We start from the raw sequence: 21888 nt of genomic DNA, 5'->3' as shown, positions 1-21888 counted from the left end.
AAGGAGTTTCCCATAGAGAAGACTGTCTTTGTATACCTGAAACCCAAGTTCAGTGCCTGATATAGAAAATAGGTTCACATGTTTACTGATGTGAACCTATTTTCTATATGGGATCTGGGAATAAATCTGACAGGGACAGACCCAGACAACAAAAAGCGTGGGTTAAATCAGCTGGAATCAGTTTCTACTGTTTGCACCCAGAAACCCTGACTGATAAGGAAAACAGTATGTGTCTTCATCCAGTCATATTCCCAGAGCGCTGCTGTGTCCTTTAGGGCAAGGCTGTCTGACTTTTTTCATGCCACAATTTATATGACAATGAGGACATCTGTTTAATGCAGGGAGAAAATAAGAACCACAGCTGGCCCCGAACCTGGCCGAGGTGGTTCAGCAGCCTCAAGCCCTACTCAGCCACTCCAAGGACAGAGGGGTCAACCTTTCTGCGTCACCCTTGAAATTCTGGTTTCAAAGTTCTGCCTTAAGAGGATGCCAGTGACATTTATACAACCTTTCCGGTATCATCACTCTACAATTTCTTCCTCACAGTTCTCATGGGAGGAGCATTCCCAAGCATGGGATCTTCAAGAATAATCAAAACAGCGATTCTGAAGCAAGAGGACCTGTCCAAGCATATCCATACTCACTACGGCCCAGGAGTATCTTTTGCTCTAATTCCGACCACAGAACAACTCTGAATATTGAGGCTGAAAGGAAGACATCTTTCAGCTTTCAGATCTGTGGTTTCTGCAGTAGACTGTTACAGAAATAGCCACCAATGAACCACAGCTCCGTGTCCATGCCTCTCTGCAACGTGACTCGGCTGCTCCTGCCATCGCAGGTGGAATCTGTGTCCCCCTCCTGACTCCAGGCAGGCCTGGGATGTGCCCTTGCCGGTTCCACTCTCACCCTCCTGCAGAGTTCCTGAGTCTAAATGGAAAGCAGGTCAGTCAAGCTTCCTGGACGATGAAGGAGCACATGGAGCGGGAGGCCTGAAGGCCCGGCCAGTCCAGCTAAGCTGAAGCAGCCCCAGCAGACCAACGAGCTGAACACAGACGTGTGAATAACAAACATAATCATGAAGAATTAAACAGTTGCTGTTTTAAGCCACTATTCACATGCCAGAGGAGCTGGCAGAAATGATGGAAAGGTGATCAGATCAGTCTCTCTGGAGGAAGCACCCTGCCACCACAGGGGACTCCCCAGAACCATGGCCAAGAGTAGGTGGGAACCTTAACTACAACAGAGCACTCCTATCATACCTCCAGGAATACTAGCGACTGATCTACAAGTGTTCAGAGCACCCCACCAAGGGTGGGGGAAAAGAACTGCCTTAAATTCTCATTTCTCCCTTGGCTCCGAGTAACGTCATTTGCAAAACAGAATATCCAGAGTAATTTTTCAAGTTATCTGTAATCACCGGAAAAGAGGAAGACAATTGCAACTATGCAACCTCAAACAACTTCAGAAATGAGGAAATAAAGTGGCAGAGTTTACTTTCATGCCCTTTTCTGCCTCCATTACTACCGTGACAAGTACTCTCTCTTATATCATGAACTCAAAAGAGTAAGAGAGGAAGGACATTGACTTGGAATCAGGAGAAATGGGCAACTTTGTCCATTCTAGGCTCACAGTCCCAGGCATTCCAATCATTAAACGAGCCACTATCAGCTAACATTACATTGCTTCCTCCTCTTCCAGAATTTGGTACATAAGGGTAAGCAACATCCAAAAATTAATAAGATCTCACTTAGAACTCTGAGCTCTCATCAATAAAACAAAACACTGTCACTCACCCATTTACGTAAGTATTCTGGAAACTGGACTGTGCTGAGTTTAAGAAACCAACAGCCCCTTCATCACATTTTAACACTTGTGTGTGTAAGATGGATTTGAGGGAAGTCCAATGAAAGAAGTTATGTAGCCAGAGGTGCAGAAATGTCACACTTATATGCAAGCCAGTCTGCCAGGCGAGGGGACAAAAGGACAAAGCACTGACCCACCCACAAAGACGACTGCCTTTGGTATCCTGCCAAAATTAAAAGGGACTGTGGTGGGAGGGATAGGGAAGAAAAGTACTTTCGCTAGATATTAAGTGAGCATCAATGAAATAGTGATGAAGATAAAAAGAGGGATATTTCTGTGGTCTAGTAATCCACACATCTGTAAAACCAAGATTACAAACTGTCCCTTACGTGTCGGAACTGCTGTGATAAGGACTAACACAGACGGGATGTCAATAACCAGCAAACAAATGCAACTCCTCCAACTAAACTGGCCAAATCCTGATTAGTCCAAACTCCTCAAAAATACCCAGGAAGCCAGCCAGTTCAGGAAGACCCTCCCAGGATCACCAGTACAGCATAAATGTCCAGGCTCTACTAAAATTTGCAGGACCTGAGAAGCCTGTCCACACCACCATGCAGACAGAATCTTGGCTTTGGACCTCCACATACCCAAGTTCTGCTGTGAGGACCCCAGGGTCACTGAGAGGCAAAGAGGGAAGCCCTCTGTCTGAACTGCAGAGCCTCAGTTGAAGCCACTACCTTCTGCAATGACACACCAGGAGAGGGTATAAGGGCCTTACCAATCAATGACAGCAAATATCCCCATTAGAAAATACACAAACGGCATGAATGGGTAATTAACAAAAGAAAGAATACAAATAGAATAGAAATAAGCCATTAACATGAAAAAAAATTTCAAATTCTTCTAGTCATCCAAAAATAAAATTCAATTTTTTTTATTTAAAAAATAAAATTCAATTTTTGCCTTAAATACCACACATAAATAGAGAGCCCTAATATCAAAGTTCATGAAGGTATGATAGGCAGCGGTCCCCAAGGGACTTTACCACAGCTGCACCTTCACAGCTGTGTGTAGTCAGGTGGTGTCCATTACCCACCTCAGCTCCAGCAGTGCAGAAACTACTTCTCATGTGCCTCAGTGGCCCAAGAATTACACCAGACACATAAATCCTCAACACTTCTTCAGTCAGCAGACGAACACGGACAAACAAAAGAACAAACGATGCGCTGCTGTGAATGAATGTTAACTGGCCCAGTTTCTAGAGGGTGATACCTACAGAACACCTCAAAGTGTCCTGATGGCTAAGCCAATAACTCCATCCCTAAGTGTCCGTCCTTTAGGAAGTTAAAGACTAAACAAAGAAAGTTATCCAAAGCAGAGATATTTGTGTTAGATGAGTTATAAAAAATATGGCACACCCACATTGGGAATACCACACTACCACCAAGAAAACACACCACAAAAGACTACTAACATTAGAACTAACGTTAATAGTTTAAGGGCTTTTTTTCCCCCTTTTAATCAGGCAGTGTGTAATGTGTCTAATAAACTATCATTTTACTAAAGCACATGTGTATATAATTTATATACACACTCTCCAGAACATCACTGTTAATTAATTCATAGTGCTAAAATCATCAGTGATTTTTAAATTTTTTTCTGCTTTTCTGTTTCAGTTTTTCTACACTAAGGGTTTTTTTTTTCTTTTCTTTTCTATTTTAATTATAACTTCCTTGCTCCTGACACCAGAACTTTCTAAAAGCGACCGATCTATTCTCTAAAACTAACCTTGCTGAGGCCGAGAGAACACGTTAAAAAAAAAAAAAAAAAAAAGGCCTTAAAAATATAAGTATGCAGACTTCCCTGGTGGTCCAATGATTGGGAATCAGCTAAATTAACAATATTTTAATCTCCAAGAAAACAGGAATCGCTATCCAAGGCAATTCCCTCCCTCCACAATGCCCTGCTCCAATGGCAGTGCAAGCACAGCCACCATGGGACCCTAACAGTGGGAATTCCAGCTGCGAAGGTTCCAAATGGATGCAGAGTGGTGGCAGCCATGGCCGTCAGCATACCTCTGTCCCAGCGCGGAGGGAGAGGCAGACAGACGCGCTGAGAATTCTGAGTCCCTCACATGTCTCCAGCTTACTGAGCATCTCCGTTATACCTTCGTCCTTCACGGTCCCCGTACAAAAGGCCTAGCCCACGACACACCTACCCTACTTCCCTCCACACAGAAGCTCGGTGGCCAACGCCGTGTTGATCAACTCCAACAAAACTTTCTACGCTGATGGTTAGACAGCTCCCTTCTCCTGAGATGGGCAGGCCTCCCCATTAGACCCCTCAGGTTTCCCAAAGTCTGAAGTTACTGTCTCAGCATGCGCCAATCTGTTAGGATTTCTGGAAAACCATCCACAGTGGCCCTCCTTCTAGTGGGACAAGTCACATAATATGCAAACTTAGGAAAACTGTGCCAAAAAGAGTCACAGGGCTTGTTTCAGTTTCCAACACCTTGAGGCCACGCAGAAGCTTCCACCAGCCTTACCGTGGAGGCAGAGGTGCAGGTGTTCCCACAACGGTATGCTTGAGCTCTAACAGGTAACAAAGTGCCCTCTGGTCTTATATCACATTTATTTTTCTTGTGTGGCAAACCCACAACATCCTACCATCACCATTTTAACTTCCCACCACCTATAAATGAAACAAGCACATTCACCATATTTTCTAATAATAGTCAGTATTTTTCCAATCAGTGCTTCACACCTTTTTTTATATGCACCACAGTGCTAAGAAAAGAACATGTGCATGACACAATGAAGGCAAAGCAAGTGCCACTGACCTAGAGCTCCAGTGAGTGGTTCCAGGACACAAGGCTAAGGAGGTGACCATTTCAGCCAACAGCAGGAACTCGACTGGGCAGCTCCTAAAAAAACCAGATCTGACTTCTCCTTACAGAGTTTACTTAGAATAATACCATTATCAGTTCAGTTCAGTTGCTCAGTTGTGTCTGCCTCTTTGCGAGGCTTCCCTGTCCATCACCAACTCCCAGAGCTTGTTCAAACTCATGTCCATCAAGTTGGTGATACCATCCAATCATCTCATGCTGTCATCCCCTTCTCCTCCTGTCTTCAATCTTTTCCAGCATCATTTTGATGCAAAGAAATGAGTCATTTCTTTGCATCAGGGGGCCAAAGTATTGGAGCTTCAGTATCAGTCCTTCCGATGAATATTCGGGACTGATTTCCTTTAGGATTGACTGGTTTGATTTCCTTGCAGTTCAAGGGACTCTCATGCAACAAAGCCAGATTTTTGTCATTTTGTTAATTTCTTCATCTAATTTCTCTCCTTATCAGCCTAAAATACCAATAAGGATTCCCACACAGTCATAAATAATTAACTTTTCTCAACTAATTCTCTAAATTAGCAAGTAGATTAGGATAAAGGAAGCTGTTTCTTTTACAGACAATTTAGCATCACACTGGAGGTACCACTCAGTCCTCAGACAGGACATCTTGATCCTTTTCACAACAGAAAATCAACTATCCAATGGCCAAAGAGACAGTGGGTAGGTACCCACTCTTCCTTCCAGGTTAACTCCAGATTAGCCTGTCTAGAAACTGTACTGATTCAAAGCTATGTGTCTGCTGTATGCATGAGGTTTTGCTACAGACACTATCTGTGATGTATCAATAACTAAAAAAAAAAAAAAAATGCACGTGATATTTGTCTGAGGCTCCTAGGACAGAGCTCCTACAACCCTTGGAATTTCCTAAGTAATAAACATCTTTTATTATTCATGACAAGCCTTCTTCCACTACATCAGGGTTTATGCTAATTAGGTGGAGGGTGGGGAGGGCGTACAGAACTTCAGGATGGGGGGCGCTGGTGGCCAGAAAAACCAGTCAAGTGATCAGAGGGTGATAACTTTCAGCCCCACCCACCAACCACCAAAGAAGGGAGAGGGTGTGGAGACTGAGTTCAATTCCCAAAGGTCAACGATTTAATCAGTCATACCTTTGCAATGAAAGTTTCATAAAAACTCCCTAAAATTAGCTCTGAGCTTCCTGGTTGGCAAACAGACAGAAGAGATAGAAGGATGATGCACCCAGAGAAGGCAGGGAAGCTATGCCCTTCTCTCTCTCCATCCCTTGCCCTAGCCTCTGCTATTTGGCTCTTCCTGACTTACACACGTTTATAATAAATTGGTGAACATAAGTGAAGTGTTCTTCTGAGTTCTGTGAGCTGTTCTAGCAAACAAGTGAACCCTGGCGGGGGGGGGGGGGGGGGCGGGGAGGTGCTAAGGGAACCCTGTGACATGCAGTCAGCCAGGGAGAAATGTGTGCAGCCTGGGCACCCCATTTGCAGCTGGATCTGAAGTCAGGGCCACTTTATGGGGCTGAACCCTTTCACCTGTGAGATGTGATGCTAACCCCAGGCAGACAGTGTCAGAACTGAGTTGCACAGTTGATGCTGGAAGACTGTGTAGGGTCAGAAAATACCTCAGTGTCAAAATGCGAAACAGTGAAAAGTGAGGAATATTAAGATTTACTAAAGGCAAAAGAAGTTAACATCAAGAAGTAAATCTTTCCTTATTTTCAGCAGTATTTATAAATTGATATTTTTATGCTACCCAAACCTGTGAGCCTTCAGCTTGTGCCACCTAAAGCAGAAGGGACGCTATATCTCAAGGACAGTTTCTCCAATTCTAAAATATCATCCATAGTTAGAGGAGGGGCCAAAAGGCCTACAACATATAATGTTAAACTAGTCCTCAAGAGCATACCTCATTTATTATATAACAACCCCTTGCTTCTTCGGGGACATGGTCAACATCTGAACAAAAGCATTTTCACGCTCAGAACCTACATACTCATATGGATGACTTCTGACCACTGGAAATTAGATTTAGCACTCCGGTGACTTTTTATAATAGCACCTGCATATCACAGGGACTCAAATATTTCTTGAATAAATGAATAATCCAAGCTCAAATTTTGATTTAACACCCTTAGGACAAATAGCTTCACTCAGACGTCTCGATTGGGGGCTTTGTCCGTACTTCCTGATAGATCTAATTTGTTGCTTCTTTGGTTCACATTAATCAAACGAAGCATAGCTAGAAGTTAGGTAGGTTCTCTAAAAAAAATTAGCCAGCAAACTTTAACTAAAGAAGTGCACCTAACTGACAGAACTTCATGACACAAGCATTAGTCACCATCCTCCGGCTTAAAAAAAAAACAACTGGCATTTTTAACTGCCTTCAGTTGCAAGATTTGTGATCATCTTTTATACACTCAACCAACTTTTTCTATTTCAGCGCTGCATTACCCTAGACATCTGATGGAGGTTTCTCGGGTTTGTTATTCACCACTGTGCAAGGTCAAAGCCGTATCAGAACACCACCACAGGGAGACATTCATCCTGTAGTTACAAGATGGGTGACTGAACAGGGACAGTGACAGGTAAAAGCCACTTAAGAAACTGTCATTTTAATGAAAGGTGAATAACGACACGTGTTGAACAAGCATAAACCAGTCACTGAGAAGGTGACTGCCAACTGGAACACAGGGTGTTGATGTCTTTTGCGGTTTTTTTTTTTTAATATCTTGTATGAGAACTCCTATTTCCTTCTATTCTCACCAAACTGACTTTGGATGACTAATCCTGGTTCCCAAGTCCTGGGAAGGGAATGCCTGGAGGAGCTGAGCACTCTTAAGTGCTGAATATCAATTAATGAGCAAAGCTGGCATCGGTTTGGGACTGATCTTAATTTGGCAGAACTGGTCTCACATGCCCACTGGTTCCTCAACTTCACCAAAAAAAAAAAAAAGACAAGAATTATTATTTGACATGGGCTTTTTATTACCTATAGAGATTGAGAGATCTTTAAAAATAAGTTGAAAAGAACCCCGGTTAGGAAACAGATTAACTCATGTTCCAGGGTAAGAAGAAGAGACAGATGTCCAGGTCTAATTCTCTTGGAGTATAGACAAGTGCAATTAGGGCTTGTGTACGTGCATGTGCGTATATACACATGTACCTCACAGCCAGCAGCACTGGTGCAGTTAAGTCATACATGATCACTGCAGTAACATGCATTCGACAATATGCCCCAAACACAAACTGTTTGTTGGTTGAAGACAGCAACTATTTGCAGAAAACCACAAATGTTTAGAAATGCAAGTTAACCAGTCCCAAATGAAAGAATTAGTCTAGATGAAAACCACTGACGGCGGCCAGAAGCATCAGCTGAAAGGCTGATAGGGAAGTTTATTCCACACGATCACACTGCCAGCACCGAAACCCGCCGATCAGTCCTAAGGAGAGCTGCAACCAGAAATCACGTGCCTCCTAGTGTGATGCAACAAAAAGCACACAGCACCACCTATCAAGTGTTCCTGTCCCAAACCTGAAGCTCTACAGGATCAAAGCTTCTGTAGCTAACTATCAAGTAACAGGAAATGCAGGCAAGGAGGAACATGTGAGACACTAATTACTAAAGGGATGTAATCAGTCAAATCCAAAGTGTACAAAATGCTACAAAACACACGACCCAAGTTTTTCAATGAATAAGTGGTGAGAAAAAAGAAGAGAAGATGGAGCTGCTTGAAGGAAATTTAAGAGACATATCAACCAAATGCAGTGTGGACCTTGTTGAGAGCTCAATTTGGAACAAATCAACTGTGAATAAGGCACCTGTAGGACATTTGAGGAAATCTGAACACTGAGCGGCTGTCTGATAATACTGTTTTGTTTACTTAACAGTGTGATAAGCCATTGTCTAACCCTTATCACTTAGAAGATGTGTGACTGACACATCTGTGGATGAACTAACGATAATTAGAACTTGCTTGACAGTGTTTTAGCAGAAGGAAGTACAACAAATACGGTAAAGTTGGCCATAAGTTTGTAATCAGTGATGCTATGTAATAGGTGCATGGGGTTTATCATACTATTCTAAGTTGGAAAACATCTATCATCAAAAGTTTTTTAACAATTAATGTTCTTTCTCCCACCTCTCATTACAAGAATGTAGGAGGAGCATAAATCTTTTGCTAAAAGCATCAACTGGTTTTCGAGAGCCTGTGCACAAGTCTGTCTTCAAGCAGCACATGGCTGCACCACCACTGTGGTGGAAGAGGTCCAGTCTCCTGACCTACTCATCTCTGTCAGCTGTTCTGCAAACAAGTCGCCTCACAATCCCACCCAAAGCACTCCGTTCTCTGCATCTGTCTAGGTCAGAATTTAGAGTTTTCATTAACCATTTCTTCCCTAGTGGTAGATCCCTTCTGTCCCTTCATTCAGAGCCGCAAGAAGGAATCTCTCCACTTAATGTTTAGTCAGACTTTATAGATAACATTTTGAAACTCTCTGGGGACAAAAAGAAAAATCAAAAGTTATATAAGTCCAGATCTCACAACCATTTTCAACTGAAGACCCCTCAAAACCCATCTGGTTTAAAGCATCATTCCTATGAGTGCACACTGCTTCTTTCAAGAATCAATAAAAGGCTACGGTTTACAGCACGTAACCTGTGACCAGGCCAGCATCACACATCGGCCACTCTGTAGCTGCATGACTGGAAAATGCCCTTCACTTTTTTGGGCTTCAGTCTCATCTATGTGCCTACTTCAAAAGGTTATTGGAAGAAACAGCGTTAATAACGTAAATAATTTTAAAGTGATAGAGAAGATTAGGTAAGAAATAAAAAGCTTAGAACAGGGTTTGGCAAGCACTAAGTGAGTTACCTATTGTTGTTATTTACTTCTACCATGTGGTCTGCCTCTACATGTGCAATTTCTTAAAGAACATAAGCTTCTTCAGAGTAGGCTCAAGATTTAATCCATCTTTAAAGACAGCGGTGCCTCTCACCACTACTGGCATATACATATTTATTAAATGTTACACCGTGCCTCTGTTTACTTAACCTTTTTAAGAGGTTCTCTAAAGAGGAGTAAATATGTATACACTTCATTTTCATTTCTGAGTAATATTCACTGAATTCTACCTAATGAAAGATGAACACCAACATGGCCCCTGCAAATTTCCTCTGGAATATCTTTTCATCTAGACACTTGGGTCTGGATTTTCAAAGCACTCAAAGTTATGCAGTAAGAATTCAAGTATTTACTGCACCTGGTTTAAAAACCATCACCCTTAATTTATACACTAAATTGAAAGTCACTTTGATTAATTGGCGAATTAGTTGGGAATACTTTCTGGAAACTTCTCATCAAAGTCTTGTCGAATATCCTCTCATTGCTCAGAGTAAAGCTGGACTGGAAGATGAAGGGAGACTTCCTGCAGTGTGACTTCCTGCAGTGTGGGAGAACCACCCATTTTTTTCTCATTCAAAAACACACAGTAAGCTTCTCCAAATGATTTTTAAGGTGTAATAGGTATTTGAAACCTTTCTTCTAGCAACAAAACCATTTTCAGGAAGAATTAATATTCCCATCACTCCCAAGACCAGAGATAATTAGGTAACATTCCCCTTGGAATGGTAATTGCTTTACAGGGAACATGAGAAGTTGACTCTGCCAAGACTACAATTCATGGGCTTCAATTAGTATAAAAATAGTTTCTAAGCAGAAGGGCTTTCTCTTGACAGTTTATCAGGGTCCACAAAGATAGTGATGAATAGAATAGATGTTTAGTCCTAAGGACTTGTGGCAAATCCTACAAAAGTCTCATTTTCCAACTAACTTCAGCATATATGTAAATTTAAATAACCCATCTTAACCTCCAGTCATAGCAAATGTGGTCATTCTGTTTCTTAGAATGGTTGAGTTTAATAAATTTCAAGCAATAAAATTTTAGTCGTGAGTATAGACTTCTGCTACATAAAGTGGGATATTAGAAGTTTAGTCACCAAGTGTTCTAAGCCCTTAGTTCTAAGTGCGGGAGGGCTTGACCCTCCCTGTACTGCTTGCTCACCTGTCTTCTACACTCCACCTCCGGCAGAGTCAAACAGCCTCCTGAGGGAAACATCATCTTTCACAGAACTTAGCGAGTCAGTAAACTTAGAAACGACTTCCTCAAACTTCTAGGAAGACTCGCAAAACATCCTTCCTCCTCTTCATTGGCTCATTCTTATTATTACCAATTTTAAAACAATCCAGGGTACTTATTCAAAAGAATAGTTCCACAATGAAAGGAAAATCTGTCATTAGGATATCGCCATTTCCCCCCAAATACTTAGCTGTGCAGTGTTAATCAAAGCAATCAATAGTAATGTAGTTTCTACTACTGACTTCAAGGATAACAATCAGCTCTGGAACATGAAGTTTTCTAAATAAACATCTTGTTGCTATGCAAACATTTTCAGGGAAAACAATTTTTTAAAGCCACTGAATCTTTTCAGAGCTACGGAAAGTACAAAAGGCAAAGGTACAGACGCTCAGTGCTCCCGGGAGTTGTCTTCAGCCGCCAAGAATTCTCCAGACGTGGCTGAGAACACACTGCAGCGCGTGGTGGGGAAAGAGCTAGAGCGCTCCTGTGTGAGATTATCTGCCAGATTCCCAACTGCTCTCGCTTTGATTGGCACAGGATTCCATTAGGTGTTTTATGAGGAAAATCCCTATGCCCTGGGGTCTTAAAATTCTCATAGAAATAAAAAATCAAGATGCGGACTCATGGAGGTAAATTTAACACTCACAAAACCATAGCTCAAAAGCTTTGTTTCGAGCAAATCTCCTGCTCCCTCCCATCCAAAGAAAAACTGGTTTTATAAAGCAAGGCAAATTATATTTTAAAGAAGTATGTTTACAAGTTAGCTCATTACAGTCACTGAGATATCAAACTTGCTCATAAATCACATAAACATATCTACAAGTACAAAATCATTATCTCCAAACGATAAATGATGAACTAATCAACCTTCTAAATGTAGGAGCTCTACATCGGAAAAAAGTAGTTTCCCCTGATGTAGTCTTACATTCAGACTTTAGAAAAATTCAATAATCCAACAGTGTTAAAAAGAAATATTAACACTGTTGTCTCAAATAATAACTTTATTTATCTTAAGATAAATAAGATAATATATATTCTTATATATATTTAAAAAACCAAATGAAGGCAGAAACTATAATTGATCAAAGATCATGAGGTATAATGTGGATTTTTATTGAATTTCTATAAAAATCTGGTTCCAAAATTAAATATGCAATCTCACACGTGTGTATGTGTGTGTATTATAAACCTACACACACATCACCAATAAAACTTCACTAACTTTTAACAGGCAATTGTAATAAACTACTGGAATAGTGATATAGCAATATAAAAAAAACAAAAACTATGTGTAAGTCAAACAATGGGGAAAAATTAATCCTTCAGAGCTTCCATTAGTCATCAGAACCATCTTACAATAAGTCTTTCTGATCTGTGATGGAGAATTGAATATTGAAGCAGCATTCACACTTAGTGGACTTTTAACAAAATGTACTTGTGTTCTCTGTACTCCATTCCCTCCTCCAACTACTGTCTGCTATATAATTATTTTTAATGAATTAAATTATAGTTTTTCTGATCATTTGAAACACCTTCAGAATCAAACTGGAGATTCTGGCACTAGAGTATACCCTAATAAGTAAGAAAGTGCTGCTTTGGTGATTTCAAGCCCTTCATTTGCAAAGAAATGAGTGGCTACTTTTAACATACAGTTAATGGCTATGTTCCAGAGCAAACTGAAAGACTGATTCTCTGCAAACATTACCAAACTGCACTTATAAATTTTAAGTTACGCAGATCACAGGACCAGTCTTGGGTAAAAGCGTTAACAGATGTCAACAACTGAAAACTTACCCTAAAACACAGGTACCAACTGTACAAAAACAAGAGCCGTCAACTTAGAGCTGGCCTCCGCGCCACCATCCCAGCTCCCACCCTCCCTTTCCTCGAGACATCCTCTGAGGTCTGAGCCCACACAGACGGCTCTGCCTGACGCCACGGCAGGACAGGCCACTGTAGGACCTCTGAGCCGTGGTCTCCAACAGCAGCCCTCATGCTGGTTCTCTCTCCTGACAGAACAGTGGGAGCAAAGGTGCCCGGGACACAGCAGCTTCACTGCACTAAGAAGAGCCTGCCAGGGGCAGGGACCTGTTCTATTCACTTCTGCCCCAATAATCTCCATCACTGGATGGAACCTCAGTGTCCAACATGTGCTCTGTGAATGAATACACAAAACTGTGCATGCGTGCATGCTAATGTCATTTCAGTCATGTCCGACTCTTTGTGACCCCATGGACTATAGCCCACCAGGCTCCTCTGTCCATGGGATTTCTCAGGCAGAATACTGGAGTGGGTTGCCACTTCCTTCTCCAGTGGATTTTCCCGATCCAGGGATCGAACCGGGGCTCCTATGGTTCCTGCACTGCAAGGTGGATTCTTTACCACCAAGCCACTGGGGAATTTCAAAAGCCAGAAAACTGAAAGGAGACCTCCCAAACAAAGATGGAGAAATAAAAAGGGAGAGCCCAGTCAGTGTGAAGAAGTGGTGAAAGCAACCAAAGGTGGGCATGTACACACTTCCCAGTTGGGTTCTGTTGCTACAGTAAAGCATGCAACACCTCAAACCTGGTATTTCCACAGCAAACGGAAAGAGACAGCACCGCACCATTTAGACAGTCTGAAGGCATCTTACCCAAAGAGATTTACAGTCGCTGTATACACGATTTAAACTTAAAACAATCAGTATTTCTCGTATTGTGGACTATTCTCTACAGTCCACCAAAGGACTAAGAGAAAAAAACAACCGTGTAAATGCAATTCTAAATGTTTTAAATGGCAACATTTTTCTTAAGTTAGATTTTATGTCCATACATAAATAAACATTTTTAAATTACATTAAATATCAGAACAATGTTTTATGTTAAAATATAAAAACTGTCGCAATAAATGTGTCATATACATTTAAAACAGCATAAATTAGAAGCTGTAACTTCATTACATGGAGGTATGTATCATATGTGTAGGTTCCCTATAAGCAGGAAATCATGTACCATTTTTAGTTTAAGGTAAGACAAGGATGACAATATGGACCAATTAAAAAATATTTATCCTAGGGTCTAGCATATTCTATTACTCATTATAGATTTATATCACGGGAAAACCACTCAAGAAATAAATTTTTGTTAACTACTTTTCCAAGGAAGTCATAATGTTCAACCAATGGAAATTAAGTATGTTGCTTCCATTGACTTCCCTGATAGCTCAGTTGGTAAAGAATCCCCCTGCAATGCAGGAGAACCCAGTTCAATTCCTGGGTTGGGAAGATCCACTGGGAAAGGTTAGGCTATCCACTCCAGCTAGTAAAGAATATGCCCACAATGTGGGAGACCTGGGTTCAATTCCTGGGTTGGGAAGATCCCCTGGAGAAGGGAAAGGCTACCCACTCCAGTATTCTGGCCTGGAGAATTCCATGGACTGTATGGTCCACGGGGTCACAAAGATTTGGACATGGCTGAGTGACTTTCACTCACTCACTTCCATCAGAAAGTTTTAAAACAGCAGAAATGTTTTCTCCAGGTTAAACTATTTCGTTTGAACTAGCTTAAAAATGATACATATCAGAGGATCTAAAATGTCCAGCATTGTGACTATAGCTAGCAACACAGTATTATATACTTGAAAGCTGCTAAGAGAGTAAATGTTAAAGGTCCTCACTCTTAGTTAAGTGAGGTGATGGAGGTGTGAACTAACCCTACTGTGGTAATCATTTCATAACATGTAAGAGCATCAGACCACCATGCATGTACCTTAAACTCACACAGTGACATGTATCAATTATGTCTCATAAAGCTGGAGGAAAGAGAATAGTGTATATAAAAAAGTGGTCATGGAGTTCCCTGGTTGCCCAGTTGCCCATACTTTCACTGCCAGGTCCTGGGTTCAATCCAGGAACTGATTCAATTAGGGAACTGATATCCTGGCAAATGGCATAGCCAAAAAGTAAAAAAAAAGCACGATTGTTATTCTTCTCCACTCTATGAAACAATAAGCAGAAGATGAACATATTGTATTTTGGGATATATTTGTGGTAACTAAAGAACAGTCTTCTTGAATTGGGACTTTTTTATATTGCATTTTATACAAATGACATTTAAGTTTAAAGTTTATTTGTTTTAGCTTTAGAACTTTTGCTTTCCTATAGAAAACCTATTCTGTAGTCTATGAAGACTGGTGCTCTAATATACAACCCTGGTCTATTTTGAGGGGAGTGGAAAGGAGAAAGAAAAAAAGCTTTGTTTTTAAAGAAAAAAATTTAAAATGCATTAAATGCATGCTTTAAAATAAGTCAACTGTAAAGCATGAAGTCTCAGAGTACAGTTATACTATATACTTTTTTGCACTCCAATCGTAAAAGTGAACTTTCTTCAACTTGTGATTTAAATTGGCTAAGTCCAAATATCTATATACATCTTTCTATACCTGTCTATGTCTATATCTATATATCTCTTCCTATACTTATATACATTTGAACACCTACATATGTTTCTCCTAGGTCAATCCAAGTGAAAGCAAGAACAATTTACAATCAAGAATATAACACAGATTTTTTTTTTTTTAATTTGGCAAACTAATGAAAAATGGAAGCTCTTTCAAAGTAAAACTGCTATGGTTGGTTAGTTGAAACAATAGTGGACACATTCCCAATACCAAGATGGGTATGAAAAAAGTAAGTAGCATAATATCATAAAATTTGTAGCTTACTTTGTGCCTTTTCACAGAAGTTTATCTGAAAGCCTAAAGTAAAAGAGATAAGTTCCAGTTCATTTACTGTAAATCAAACAAACCAAAATTAGAACATGACATTGCATTTTTATATTACAATCAAGAACAGTTCAAAGCACATAACCTCCACCATCACAGAGATAACTGTAACACATGGGCTTTCTTTAAAAACTCAGCTCTTTCTGATGTAGATGTACTTTTATAATTATATGGAACTGAAATCAAGTTCAAATTATAAGAGTTACATTGTCTTTACCCTTTTCGCATCTATTCAATAAAAAGAATAGCTATTAGCCCTTAGAAGTTAATAGTAACTTTTAAGACAGTTTTGTCGATTTTTTCAATCTACAAGTTCAGAACATATCACATTTTATTAACTCAAATTACAAACTCGAAACTATTTGATTACTACCCCTGATTCGAAAGCTTTGGTAGTCGATAAACTGTAAAAGCTAAACATGCATAGAACATTGTGCCAATGAGCTAACATCAAATGATAAGACAGTGAACTACTAAAGAGGTGCTGAAATTCTCTAAAGTAGGCCTGAAAAAAGACCATGTCCCTAGAAATGGTAAGTGGCACTATAGGAGCTATAGGAAGAAAACCTGTAAATTCTCCTTAGACACATGAACATATTTCCAAATTCAATTAGGTCTGGTTATACCTTCCACATACATTTGAAAGTGAAAGTGAAAGTGAGTTAGCTCAGTCGTGTCGGACTCTTTTCGACCCCATGGATTGTAGCCTACTAGGCTCTTCCCTCCATGGGATTCTCCAGGCAAGAATACTGGAGTGGGTTGCCATTTCCTTCTCCAGGGGATCTTCCCAGCTCAGGGATCGAACCCGCATCTCCCCCATTGCAGGCAGACGCTTTAACCTCTGAGCCACCAGGGACTCCCCCCACATACATTTATATAGATAGATGTAATTCTGTAAAATGCACCCCGTCAAATGAGCTGTTCAAAACAAAAGCCTTCCAAAATACAAATGAATATGTATTCATTTGCCCTCAGTCTACTGGGTGAATTTCCAGTTTTCTTGGTGGTCTACCTATACCTCTGTTTTTTTATTGCTTTGGGGAACAAAATGGAGAAATCAAATTTAGAATGAGTTTTGCTCAAATGTATTTATACAAATTCAATCAAAATTTGTAGGAAAAAGAGCCAGGACAAAAAAAAAAAAAAAAAGGATTATCTCTCCTATCCAGCTATCAAAATTCTTAGGATTTTAAGTTATAGGACTTCCCTGATAGCACAGTGGATAGGAGACGGCCTGCCAATGCAGGAGACATGGGTTTGATCCCTGGTCCAGGAAGACCCCACATGCTCTAGAGCAACTAAGCCCATGCACCATAATTACTGAGCCCCGTGTACTTTAGGGCCGCATGCCATAACTACTGAAGCCCACACATCTTGCTGCTGCCGCTGCTGCTAAGTCGCTTCAGTCATGTCCAATTCTGTGCAACCCCATATACGGAAGCCCAACAGGCTCCCCCGTCCCTGGGATTCTCTAGGCAACAACACTGGAGTGGGTTGCCATTCCCTTCTCCAATGCATGAAAGTGAAAAGTGAAAGGAAAGTCGCTCAGTCGTGTCCAACCCTCAGCAACCCCATGGACTGCAGCCCTCCAGGCTCCTCCATCCATGGGATTCTCCAGGCAAGAGTACTGGAGTGGGGTGCCATTGCCTTCTCCGCCACACATCTTAAAAGTCTAGAAACACTCTTCGGGGCGGGGGGGGGGATTCTGTGGGTGTTATGAACCTAAGCAACTAAAAGCCAGCCAGCATCCCACCAGGCACAAGTCAGGAGGAATGGGAGCTGGCAGCTGGCGTTCTGGAAGCAACTGTGGAAAAGGAACACGGAGGAGCTCAGAGGCCCGTCTCCCACCCTTACCACTGGAAGAGGGAGGGGGAAATTCACCTGCAGACTGGAGAGGAAGCTGGTAAAACACTGAAACAATTTGATAGTTACTATTCTCTTGTTAGCTCTAAATACAGTCAGTAGTTGCTACTAGGTAGCAAAAATAAAAGGGGAGAGAAGAGGTGAACTGAACAGCAATATGAATGGGGAAAGGAGCAGGAAAAATAAATCTGAAAGGTATGTGAAGAAGAATGAGAAGGATCTGTATGGTTGTATTAAAAATAAGTCACAGGGTAAAAGTATATGCTATATGCTGTCACTTCAGTCGTGTCTGACTCTGTGCAACCTCATAGACGGCAGCCCACCAGGCTCCCCCGTCCCTGGGATTCTCCAGGCAAGAACACTGGAGTGGGTTGCCATTTCCTTCTCCAATGCATGAAAGTGAAAAGAGAAAGTGAAGTCGCTCAGTCGTGTCCAACCCTCAGCAACCCCATGGACTGCAGCCCTCCAGGCTCCTCCATCCATGGGATTCTCCAGGCAAGAGTACTGGAGTGGGGACAGACTAACCTAGTTATGGATTAAGTGACCAGGTGAACAGACTCTAAGGACTCATACCTACTTCCCTGTCTGCATTATTCTTCATTCAGAAAAGATCTGCTAACTGACCTGGGGTTCATGGGCAAGCATGGGCTAGAGAAACTGGAACAGAACGACTTGCCTTTTCCTTGAAATTCCATGCCATCTTACCGATGAAGTCAGATAAAAAGTTATTAGTACATCTTTCTAGACCTCTAAGACTACACATACACACATACGTGTATACATATACAACACTTACACACACACACACACATATGTAGAGAGAGAGAACCTATATAGAGAAAGATTATATAAATAAGGAGAAGAACCCACCAAGGTCAGAGAACTGGTGCTAACAGTACAGTACAGATGAGGGAAAGTTTATAATGTTCAAAGGGCAGGGCGGGGCCAAGGGAGCCACCACCAACCTTGTAAAAGAAGAGAAAGATGGTGAGAAAGAAATGGGGAGGAAAACTTCCAATATCCTCAACTTAAGCAAATTTGTGATTGTTGTAATTATCCCATTAATATTCATTCACATATATTCAATTTTTGAGGTCTCACTTGCTCACAAATTACGTCTAAATTCTGTCTTTCCATGCACATACTCTGAGCCCTGCATCTCCGAGAGTAGTGCATAGCAGCTGAACCCACTGCTAGTAACAGGTTAAATTTTCAAAATCTTAGGTGCTGCACTCTTTAACTTAGTATCTGTACCCGGGGCCTTAGTTTTACTTGATCTCCTGCTTCAAATCTGAGTCTTTTTCATTTTATCTGGCCCCAACCAAGTTTCTTTTCACCAAATCTCAGACATCCAATGATAAAACACAGAGTTACACAGGGCAGGATGCTAGCAAGCCCACAAAAGAAATAAAGGTGGAGGAGGGGGTTTCCTCTCCTTTTTCTCAGCAGGCTTCTCCCGCATGTTCCCCTCATTCTCAACCTCTAGCCCCAATCCTGAGAAGCCCTTAACTGGCCATAACTGGAAACCTACAATTTACTGTACTTACCAGATAAAGTGAGCTTGTCTGCAACACTTTAAAAGGCTGCTTAGGATGTGTGTGAGTGTACATTAAAACCAAAGGCATAACGGTGTTTAAGAAAGTAGAAAACAAAATGAAGAATGTCACACCCAGGTTCTAGTTCCAACTGTGAAACTCAAACAAGTCATCTCACTTGAGCCCAGTTTCCTCATTTATATATACGATTAACAATAACATCAAGAGATCTCAGAATTTGAAGCAGCATGCCCACATGTAATGCTGCTTGTCAAATGGCCCTCGTGGGGCACAGCAACCATCCCCCTTCTCTTCATCTGGGCGGGGGTACAATGGGGTGGGGGGTGGGCAGGGGTCTAAGTAGTTGCCCACCTCCTCAGGAGCACCTTATGGTTTCCCGACACCCTGGATTCTAGAAATGCTGAAAAGGGATGATGACTACAGTACGAAGCCAACCTGACATAAAGAAAATCACAGCTGCCTGCTTCCTGGGTCAGGCCACAGACCAAGCGCCCAAACCCTCCTTCTACACAGTGGAAGACGCCAGCAGTGGGTCTCCTTACAACTCCAACCTCAGAATTCTGGCGCATGCCTTCAACTGTAAAGTCACTCACAGTACACCATGGCGGCTCTAACATCTAAGCACCTGTCTAAGCCTATCCAGACCTTGTATTTTCAATGTACTTAGACAGAGTTCCACAGATTTCCTGCTGGGTTACTTCCTTGAGTTTTCCTGACTTCACCTCTCTCAAACTGCAAAGGAACCCACCTTAATAGAGTAACTCCAGCTTATCTGCATCATTCAGAACTAGTCACTCACAATTAACATTCAGGATCTTGTCAGTCCCCATATGCCCAGTTCCTTTCCTCCCTGTGGCTGGTGACTACCTCACTGACTCCGATTTTATAACTAAGCGCTGAAATACCATCTCACCTCATGCTAGGAAGCCTAGGAAAGAAGAACAAAGGCTGCCTGTCACCAGGTCGATTAAAACCCACTTTCACCAGGGCAAATCCCTCAGTTTAAATGTCTGTTCCCTTATCTAAGAAAGGGGACCATGCCCATCTACCCTTAAAGAGAGCTTATGAGCATCAACTTAAGTAAAGACGGTGGAAAAAGAGCTATGATAACTATTAGTTTTCCTTCTTAACTTTAAATCTGAATTATACTTCCTCAGATTGTATCACGTGGGCTGTCCAGATCTCCATCTGAATTATGTGCAATGGAGTTGATCTGATTTCCAGACCCCTAAAAATAAGAAAAACTCTATGGGCCCAAGTCAATTAAAGCTTCTCAAATCAGGTAACAGAAACAGAACAGGAAAAGAGAAATTTACAAAAAAAGAAATATGACTTAAAATACAGGGTTCTCTAATACATCACTTTAAACAAGTGTCAATATACAGTCTGATAAGGGACATTAAGGAAAACGTGAGAAAATAAGTATCTTGAGAGCATTATGCTTTTCTACTTTCTTAAATTTAATACTAGGGTTACTCTCCTTTTTAAGGAACATAGAGAAACACATCACGTGCTTTGAGGGGGCACCAATTTCCTGAGCTGAGTTTTATTTTTCAGGTCATGTCAAATAAACAGTGAGAGAAAGTGTGTTCCAACACACTAGGAAAGACAAGCCACTCCAAAGTCTGGAACCTTATCCCTGTGCACCATTCAGTGTTTTTAAATTAGGATTAAGGCACACTCCTCTGGTAAATGGTAAAGACAAAAAGACGGTCAAATAGAATCACAATTAGGGCATTTCATACTAATTTTGTATATGCAAATATTACTGGGAGAAAAAAGTATACTGATTCAAATTTTCACTTTTCCTCAACAGATATGTTTCATTACACTTGTAAGTTTTGTGTGTGTGTTTGTGTTTTCTTTCTGTAAAATTTTTAACGAGGTATAACTGACATAACGTTCTATTAATTTCCAGTATACAACTAGATTCGATGTTTGTACAAATTGAGAAATGATCACCACACAATAAGTCAAATTAACATTCATCATCATACATAAAAAAACTTTCCTGTGATGAGAACTTTTAAGATCTACTCTATAAGCAACTTTCAAATATGCAATACAATATTATTAACTATGGTTGCTATGCTGTGCGTTATTTTGTGTATTTTTTAAAAGCAGAATCAAGTTATCTTTTTACTTAAATTGACATTTGTAAAATGTTCAGCTGAGGGTAAATGGGTAAGGAATGGGCTAGTCTATAAGTTTTCTGTTATACAAACATATATGTTATACATGTATTATACATGTTATACATGTTATAAGAGACTCAAAAAAAGAAAAATTGCCTAGATAAGCACATTAACAGAATCAGAGGCACCTATAACATATAATTTATAACCATTTCCTGTAACAAGTACTTTACAGATGTCTCTGTTTTTCACACACACTTACAGATTCTAACTATTCTAACCATTTTTAAAAACTGACATTTCTCAGCTACCCAAGTAAAGTTTAAGATGTTTTATTTTTCCCTGCTTTAAGTTTTCCATAATAAATTTCTCGTTTTTTAAAATGTATTAATTTTTAAGGGGCTACTAACTAAAGCATTTAACAAACCATGTTTAATAACAATCCTTACATACGTATGTGTGCGTGCATGCTAAGTCGCTTCAATCGTGTCCAGCTCTTTACGACCCTATGGGCCACCAGGCTCCTCTGTCCATGGGATTCTCCAGGCAAGAATACTGGAGTGGGTTGTCATGCCCTTTTCCAGGGGATCTTCCCGACCCAGGGATAGAACCTGGGTCTCTTAGCCTCCTGCACTGGCAGATGGGTTCTTTACCACCAGTGCCACCTGGGAAGGCCCTTTATGTACATGCAGAGATTTTATAATTTTCAAAGCACTTTCATAAGCATTAATCTAATAATGTGATTCTCACAACAG

The 21888-nt window shown here is 40.9% G+C and overlaps 1 protein-coding gene across 3 annotated transcripts in view; it reads right to left on the bottom strand.

The window, feature by feature from the left end:
* The window catches only part of MAP2K4 (mitogen-activated protein kinase kinase 4), a 77708-nt gene that overhangs the window by 52086 nt on the left and 3734 nt on the right, over positions 1-21888 (bottom strand). The window contains exon 2 of one of the 3 annotated variants that reach the window (XM_061391110.1): positions 15520-15552. The exons of the other annotated variants lie outside the window; for them this stretch is intronic. Within the exon in view, the coding sequence (XP_061247094.1) occupies positions 15520-15552 (33 nt within the window). The remainder of the gene's footprint in view (positions 1-15519; positions 15553-21888) is intronic. 3 annotated transcript variants of the gene reach the window in all.

The sequence above is a fragment of the Bos javanicus genome, chromosome 19 (assembly GCF_032452875.1).
Source record: "Bos javanicus breed banteng chromosome 19, ARS-OSU_banteng_1.0, whole genome shotgun sequence".
Lineage (NCBI taxonomy): Eukaryota > Metazoa > Chordata > Mammalia > Artiodactyla > Bovidae > Bos > Bos javanicus.
Note: the sequence above shows the minus strand (reverse complement) of the source record. Positions and strands in the feature narration are given on the sequence as shown.